This window comes from Lipotes vexillifer, unplaced genomic scaffold, assembly GCF_000442215.2.
Source record: "Lipotes vexillifer unplaced genomic scaffold, Lipotes_vexillifer_v1.1 scaffold777, whole genome shotgun sequence".
In the NCBI taxonomy this organism is placed as follows: domain Eukaryota; kingdom Metazoa; phylum Chordata; class Mammalia; order Artiodactyla; family Lipotidae; genus Lipotes; species Lipotes vexillifer.
In genome coordinates, this window is record NW_006784423.1 from 1,990,798 (window position 1) to 1,999,825 (window position 9,028).

A 9,028-nucleotide genomic window follows, 5' to 3' on the forward strand; every position below is an offset into this window, starting at 1 on the left:
GGTCAACCTCTAAAATGCTACTTAATAAATGTGCCACCCTGGACAACTGAGTTAACGTTCTAAGCCTTGCTAACAAAGGACTATTTCTCTCTTTTAGTTCCAAGATAGTTAAAGGATTTAAGTGAGGAAAATCTAGGAAAAGGGCCTAAGAGACACTCTCTTTACACATTTTAAGCAGAAATAAACTGAGTGCACTTTAAGAAACATTAGCTTATCATCATGGATTCCAGGGCTCAAACACACGAGAAATGAGGTGTACAAGTGAGCCGGATCACTGCCGGGCTGGAGAACGATTACAGATCCTGTCCACACTCACCGCGGCCTCGGCCTCGGCCTCCTCCTTGGGAGCGGCGCGCTTTAACTTCACCGGAGTACTGCCTACAGGCAACAAAGGCGGCGACTTCCCAGGGCCGGGAGGACTTTTCCTATGCGTTAAGTCATGGTTCTGTTTAGCGTCATTATTACTGTGCTCCATTCTATTGTTCGTAGGCAAACTGGAAGACACAACTAGGGGCGAGACACCTGAAGAGGGATCCGGCGGTCTCCGAAAGGCGCTACTGGTGGCGCCGGCCTGGGGCCGGGCCTGGAGTCGGTCACTGTCTCCGTTCTCGGACTTCTTCACCTTTATGCTCGTACTTGTCGAGCTCCCGTCAAACACGATGAGGGGTCTTTTCCGAAACCCATCTGCAGTGCTACTCCTGAAATCGGAGAGATGTGTCATGAAAAATACCCTCTGGACAGCAAACCAGTTCTCTGGGACTCAAAGGTAAAACAATGACCAAAAAAGATTTATTGATAAGACTAATCTATTCTAAGTAGGACTACTGGAAATAGGGCTACCAGAAATGCAGTTTTCTAAGATTAGTTTAAGTGAAATGATAATTTTCCAGTGCTTTTAAGTTTAAAATATTTATTGACAAAAATGTAAAGTTACCTTTCATGTGTACATAGTTATTTTTAAAGCATCAATCCACCAACTAACCCCAAAACTTAAAACAGGATTTCCTAGTAATAAAAAAAAATTTTTTTTAATTTTTAAAAATCACCATCCTATTGATAGGGTTACCTTACCCATGTATCAATGATTATTTAGAAAGGAAACAGATTATAAAACTATACTAAACTACCATAATGGCAGTCTACAAACAATGGGACAGGACATCCTACTCCATTCATTAAAGGTCTTTAAAGCCACGGCATCTTCTAAACTAACTGTAACTGTAACATCTGTATAATTTTAAGTTTATAACTTGGCAGGTCTTCACATTTAGCTTCCGAAAACCTAACTTCCACTCTTAATCATAAAGATTAATAATAAAAGCATTCATTTGTTCATTATTAGTTATACCTCAAATGAAACATAGATTTGTTTATTTAAAATAAACATGGTAAAAGGACTTGAGTCATCAGGAAGAGCACTTCAGCTCTGCTGCTCAGGGGCCAGCAGCTTCAGCACCATCTCAGAGCTCAGAAGAAACGCAGCACCTGGGCTGTGTACCTGCACCGATGCAGAATCTGCATTTTAGCCAGATCCTACGTGACTGGCCAGACTCACCAATTCTTAGGTCACCAGTGAACACCATTTGGTAGAAGATGAAAAACAAGCTCAATGTCCACCCACTGCCACCTCAGAGGGGAACAGACAGCGGGACTGAGGGCATGACACGCCGGCTGGGGAGAGGCCGGCCTGAGACTCAGGAGCACGCTGAAGCTGGAGAAGTGCTGCACCGAGAGCCAGACCTGCGTGGTGTGCCCTGTGGGACACCGTAGCACCTCTGGAGCTCAGCTTCTCCGGGGACGAGCATAAGCAATTCAAAACGGCCTGATGGTCTCTTAGATCCTTCCAGCTTTAATGCTCTGATTTGAGAGTCAAACTGTGATGTTTACAAACAGTCAAAGATCCTTTCCAAAATGATATAGAGGAATTAAGAGGGATTACCATAGGAAGTAAAACATAACAGTACTGAAAGCTTTGCTTACGACAATGTGCCTGAACGTGCAGGTCAAGAAGAAAATACTTTCTTAATAAGAGTCACCAAAAATAAACTAAAGGTATACACGGCATAATCCACAGGTTTACAGCAGTTAACACTAATACACGGCCTGTAACCACGGAGTTAAAATGATGCTCACCCTGAACTGAATGTGTTCCTGACCAACAGTGACACTGCACACACATCTGTTCTCCAAAAGACTATACGCAGATGAGCACACGTTACGTTCTTCAACTATTCTCAGACTTGGGGAACAATCTCCCTCTCAGTCATGAATTTTTCTTTGTACCTAGAGATTAAAGCCACTAACTCAGAGCCCGCGCTCTCCTCACCCAGACCTCTCACTCCATCTTCCCCAACCTTCTCTAGTGCACTGCCTGTGACAGTAAGGCTCTAAAAAGAAATTCAGCAATTAATCAATAGCACCCACTTGTGATAAACAGACACAAGAAAAGAAATAATTAGCCCATTTACGGATCTTAGGATACTTGGTCCTCACTAACCAGCTACACTGATTAGTTAAATGTAACTTTCTTTATAAAAGGAAATTCATTTGCTTGTGGTTTTATGAAAAATTTTCTGGAATTTAAAGCTTTAAAATAGTGTACCTGAAGCTACACGACCATCTCTTCATTTCTATTTTATTCAAAGACCTCAGTCTTATCTGACTCCACTTTTTTCTGACAATTCAACAAATCTTATTGGCTCTGCCTCCAAAACACATCCAGATCCCAATCGCTTCCTACCAAGTCCACGAATTCAGTCAAAGTCACTGCCATCTGCTGCTAGGATTACAGCACAACCCCTTAAGTGGTTTCCCTATTCCCCTCCCCCAACCTTAAATCATTTCTCAGTACAGCAGCCAAAGTAAACCTCTTAAAATGTACATCAGATGGTGTCATCACTCTGCTCAAAATTCTCCGATGCTCTCATCTCAGAGCAAAGCCGAGGTTCTTACGACGACTGACCACCTCCTGCACTCACCCCTGTGCACCTCCTTCCCTGCTCTGCCCTTGATTCTCCCTGCCCAGCCTGATGGCCTCTGGGCTGTTCCTGGCACATCGTGTGGACACACTCCTGACCAGGTTCTCAGGTTCGGCCTGGGACGCTGGCTTGCCCTCTACTTTCTACACGTCTCTCTACTGAAATGTCACTTTTCAGTGAAGTTCTTCCTGGCCACTTTACGTAAACTTGTCATCCCTTTCCCTGTTTCACTTTTCCCTTAGCATTTACCACAATGTAGCATACCTTGTATTTTACTTAACTTTTTTATTGTGTTTCTCCCAATTAAAATATGAGCAAGGAATTCTGTCAGGTTTATTCATGCTACAGCACAGTACCTGGTACTCAATAAACAGTAGCTGAGTCAATATTGTTTACCTAAGTTTATCTGGGGAAAAAAGAAAAGCAAAATTGTTTAGTCATACAAGATAAGACGATAACCAGAACTACAGAAAAGTACCTTTTCATCTCATTTTTTATCTCATGTTGTTCTCTTTTCTTTTCCATCACCTTCCCCCATCTATTCTTTGGCAAATCTCTCTGAGGCAGTGGTATTGCATGCTGAACATAAAGATCGGTCAGACTGTCTTTGTTTACTCTCATGTCATTTTCAACAGTTATGTTCTTCTGTAGAAAAGGAAACAAAAGTAATTTCAAAACAACATCTCTCATTTTAATAACTAACCAACATGACTGCTTAAATTACAAGTATAAAACCATTTCAAATTTTTGGTTTAGCTTCATCTTAAAGACAGTGGTCATATGTCCTCAGTGTGACAAGGACAGCTGTCCACACTGCTCAGCCCACACAGGAGGTATAAAGACCATTTCCAGTAGCAGCATCTTAATCTGTGAACAAAACTGAAAATGAGGGACTTTCTGGGGAGACCAGACAAAAGAAAACAAACAATGATAACAATTACTACATCCTGTCAAAAAGCTATCTAGAGTGTTACTATCGTGATCAGATTAGCGGGCTGGAGGTCTCACCCTGTAATATTATTCCCCATGTTTCCCTAATCGTGCTTCTTAAACTGAACTTCACCACCCAGACTTCAATGGCTCTATGGATGGAAGCTGCATTCCCCTTACTGATGATGGTCCTGATAACAGTACACACTAGAACAAGCGGCCCCTCATGTCTGTACCAGTCCTTTCAATGGCTCCCAGTCATCGTCCAACTATCCCTCTCTGCATCACCTCACTTTCCGATTTATTCTCAACAGAAAACATATGGCAGACGCATAGGAGCAGTTACGGATAGAGCTGGATTTAGGAAAGAAAATAAGGATGGAAAGGAGATTGTGGGCTCAACAATTCAGAAAGGCTTGGAAACGTTTGTGTTTAGAACTGACAAAACAAATACAATCTGCCCTGTGATAAATTGATCCCCTTTCCTTTTGTTCTTCAAAATTTTAAAGCACAAATTTTACTTCTTTTATCTCTTAGACTGGACCATTCTTTATTATCAATTTTCACCTGTACTCACTCAGAAGAACGGGAAAACGCTAGGGATTCTCTTGGACAACATTCCTACAGTTAGGAATGTTAGGGAAGCACTGCCCCAGGACAGTGATTCTCAAACTGTGGTCTCTGGACCAGCAGCAAGCACTCGTGAAAAATGGCAATTTCCAGGCCACACCCCAAACTACTGAATCTGAAACTCTGGATATGGAGCCCAGCAGTCTGTGTTTTCACAAGCTCCGGGGTGACTGTGACCTACCTAAAAAGTTTGAGAACCACAGGTAAGAAAGGTAACTGACATCCCTAAAATAATCTACTTAGCAGGGGAGCTTGAGGAAACCAGAGGAAGAGTACCGAGAGGGAAAAACACAAGGAAAACAACAAAACATGTTACTTAAACCCCTTCAAAAGCTTTCAGTAATTCCCTACCACTTTGAACAAAACTCATCACTTCTTTGGTCTTATTTCTCTTCTATCAGAGGCCACACCAGCTGAAAAAGAGCAAACGCTGCACTGAGAGCCAGTTCGCCTGTCTGCACCATCTACCGACAGTGTGACCTCACAGAAGTGACGCCACTTCTCTGGGACTCAGTTTCCCCATCTTTGAACGCGGTGAGAGTGGAGAACAGTCGATTTCTCCGATGCCCTCCAGCCCTGGCAGTCGGGGACCGCCACCGTCATTTCCGTTCTTCTACGACCTACCCCAGTCCCTCTCTTCGGAGGCCCTTGCTTACATCCAGGCCGCGGGGGTCGCCTGGACTCCCCTTTCCGAGTCACCAGGACCCAAAAACGTTAAGTCCTAACTCCCGGGAGTTCCTGATATTCTGAGGACGTCTCTCTCACGGACAGGGTAGTGAGGAGACCCGGCCGGCCCGAGCGGGGCGGAGAGAGGCTCGACCCGGGGGCAGGTGCGCCGGCGGCGGGTGTGTCCGGCGCCGCCGAGGACTCCCCGGGGCGAGCTCAAGTCCCAGCGCCTCCCACAAGCAGGCCCGCCCGCCCCGGCGCGCCGCACCTGCTCCAGCGTGAGGAGAAGGAACTCCTGGGACAGCAGCTCCGGGTGCAGCAGCAGCTCCGAATCTGGGCAGCTGCGACCGCCCACATACCCCGCCATCCTCGTCGCCAGGAGACCCTGGCCGGCTACCCACAAGGCCCCGCGAGGAAGCGTCCCGGAAGTGACGTCCAGGCCGGCGCGGCGGCCTCGGGTGTGCCGTCACTCTGGGTGCGCCGCCCGTCCCGTTCCGCCTCTCAGGGTCGGCTGGGGTGCCGAATGGGCTCTCGCCTGGGAATACGCCCGGGGGTGAAAGAAGTGAAAGGTCTTTCTGCCGAGGAAACGATTGGCGTTTCCAGTCTGGCGGGAAGAGAGGAAAAGGCGAAGTTCACGGTGCGGTCCACCATTGGCGCCCGGTCGCGCCTCCTGTGACGTCAGGGGCAGAGACCAATGGGAGCCCCAGGACGGCCTCGCGGGAAGACGGCAGATAGACGTTATCCCAAATATGGCGTGGGAAGGGTCTGGGGTTTCTTTTTTTAACCGTTTTATTGTTTGTTTCTTAAACCTCCTTCAGTATGATGTAAGGCCAGAGGGTTTAATTCCCTGAAACCCCACCGCCTGGCACATAGTAGGCACTCAAGTATTTATTCCCTGAAATAATACTCGGAATGAAACTGCTCAAACATGAAAATAACGGCTGAGAAGCGCCGGGGACACGGCCGCACTTTTGTTTAGCTTCCGCAGCTGTGAAATGGGAATGATAACGCCACCTCACAGTGTTGTGAGGTTGGAGCCAAAGCAGGGAAAGTCCCTTGCCTGTTACCTCTATCTACCCGGACATTTGTTGTAGCCTGTTGACTGTCATCAGGGGAGAGAGGTGGCAGGACGGTGGTGTAGGTGGGGGGGAAAGAATTTGTTAAGAGCCTGAAAATGGGGTTACCGGTTCTTGCTGTGTTCTTTCTCCCTGTGGTTTTCAGGACTTAACCTGAAGCCTCACGCTCTTCATCAGCAAAAATGTTTTATGGCAGGTGAGATCTGTGCGCTTTTTCTCTCCCGATAGTTTCCAGTTTAAAGGTAAAACTACGTCCCTGCTTAAAACTAAATCCATTAAGATAACTCATGGTGCCTCAGAAACAAACAGCTCAGGATAGAGGGAGCGTCCCTTGGGCAGAAGAAAAAAATCAAGAGTCAGAGAGGAGGGAGTAGAATTCGGTTCTAACACCCCTCCCTGCTCCAGGGAAGGACAGACTATGTCTTTGCTAACGCCTGCCCCGGCTCCATCCTGGGCAGAGGCTTAAAGAGTGGAGCCTACGAGAACATGTGGTCTGCTGTGTTTTAATCAGAGTTTCTGATGTAGGAAATAGGGCAGGGAGAATTTGCGTTTCTAACAAGTTCTAAGGTTATGTTTCAAATGTGTCCAGGCAGAAAGGCCACCTCACAGAGACTCCTGTCACATCGAAACAAGGAAGCTACAGGTATCCCGACCTTCAAGCCAGGCCTTTACCGTGATTGGAAGGGCCAGGCCTGTCAGCACCAAAACCAAAAGACTGAAAAACAAACCCCAGAGTGGCCAAAGAGCATCTCAGAATCCGTGTGGGGACCAGGGATGCGAGGACCTGACCTCTCAGGCTTCTCCTCACCCCTGGCGCTTCACAAATTCCCTAACCAGACACAGTCCTGAGGAAGGGGGCCGGCCTCCACTGATAAGATTATTGTCACTGCAGCCGAGTGGGGGCTTAAAGTAGAAATAAAGCTCAGTTACAGAAAAAATTCCATTTGTTGCATATTTAAGTTTGTAGACTGAAGTTTATTCCTGCTACAGTATTATCTGTATTACATAGTAACCATAAATGCTTAAGTTTTATTATGAGAGTTTTCTCTTCACTCAAAGATCATGAGGTTTTCATTAACATTTTTATTTGGTGCCTGTAGTCGACAAGAACAAAGCCGAGGGAAACCAACAAACACTGCCCTGCCTGGCATCATCACCTCACTGGGTTATGAGCTCCTCTGGGACAGGGTGCATATGTGTCCTTGGAATCTCCGCCCGGCCCCTAGCATGCACAGCGCTTGTACTTAAGTACTCAGTAAGTGTCTACTGAATGAATGAATCGTGAACAAGATATAAACTGAGAACCTGGGGTGTTGATTCCTCTTGTTGGCAGTGTAATATTTAAGAGACTTATAAATATTTTATCAGATGTATTGTCAACTATATCTGAGGACCCATAAAATGCTTCAAGGTGAATATAACAAAAAACAGTTCATGTTTTGGACCCATGTTTTTAGCTGTTTAGAACCACAGTTCTGCTATGTGTAAGTGAGGATGTTAAGTTTTGGGAGTAGATAGCAAATATTAAAGTATTCAGTTGTACCTATTCAACGCTTAATCTATTAGACCATTTTTTTCAAACTCTATAAAATAACATGTGTAGTATGGGCCCAAGGGATATTTAATAAATATAATAAATGAAGTTAATAATTCCTTTGAAAATATGACTTTCATAATTCATAAATATGACCAAAACAACATGAGAAATATTGAATTAGTCTGATGCAGATCTTTGCACATTTATGGAATAGTTACTTACATACCGCTGCCGGACATATGTGAAATAGACTTCTCAGAAAGTTCAGGAAGAACAAATGTTTCTAGATGGAATAATGAGCACATGTGGAGTTTGCCATTTTAAGAATCTTATGGCAAATCCTTTCAAAAAGGAAATAATTATTTCTGAATTACCTCCTTTTACTCCCCTTTTTCGTTAACACGTTTGCACTCCTAGATTGTTTAAAGCAGAACACAAATATTCCATAAACCATTCAACCAACAAAACTTAATTTTATGTATTAAAAATTTTATGGTGTTACTGAGTTCTGGGTTCTTATCCTTGCTCTTTTCTTCCATTGAATTTGGGAGAAGCCTTTCACTTCTCTTTGCGTCTGTGAATTTGCGTGTTCAATGCAGAAATCAATAGTGCCTACTTCATAAGGATATGGCGAGGCTTAGATGAGATCACTGCAGTAAGCCCCTTAGCCCAATGTCCAGCTGGCAGTCAGTAGGTGTCACCTCTGCACCTAATCTCATGCCAGGCCATGGTAGAGTGCAGAAATGAAAAAGCGCACAGTGGATTCAAGCTCCCGCTGGGCCAGTGATGAGCTGATGACCAGTCACATATTCTACACAGGCCTGGGCAAAATGAGGAGATGGCTGTATTTACTCTGGTGTTCTCCAGCTCCCTGGCTGCACTAGACTCGGGAGTCCATTCATTGCCACTTGTCCTTGAAGCACACATAGCTGTACACTCTGGGAAACCCCTTCCCCACCTGGAGGCTGGGCCAGTGACACTGGATCCATTGGGTCAGGGCTGAAGCACTCTCTGGGGCTGGGGCACATGTGTGGCCATGAACTCGGAAGGGAAGGGCATAAAAGGCCCTAGAAGATTAATTCCTGATGGTTCTTTATTTCCTTCATTTAACTTTTATTTTGGGGGGGGGGGTCATTTGTTTTTCTCCATTTGAAGCAGAGGACCACAGAGTAGAATCTGGTATGACTCCTGGTTCTGGAGGACGGTTTTAT

General features: G+C 45.2%; 1 protein-coding gene across 1 annotated transcript; it reads right to left on the minus strand.

Moving 5' to 3' along the window:
- Positions 1 to 271: 271 nt before the first annotated feature.
- On the minus strand, positions 272 to 5,571 carry CUNH2orf49 (chromosome unknown C2orf49 homolog). Its single transcript, XM_007456838.1, has 3 exons — positions 5,473 to 5,571; positions 3,457 to 3,623; positions 272 to 698 (listed from the first exon to the last, which is right to left on the minus strand). Exons 1-3 carry the CDS (start codon positions 5,569 to 5,571, stop codon positions 272 to 274), a joined length of 693 nt encoding a protein of 230 aa, XP_007456900.1.
- Positions 5,572 to 9,028: the final 3,457 nt, after the last annotated feature.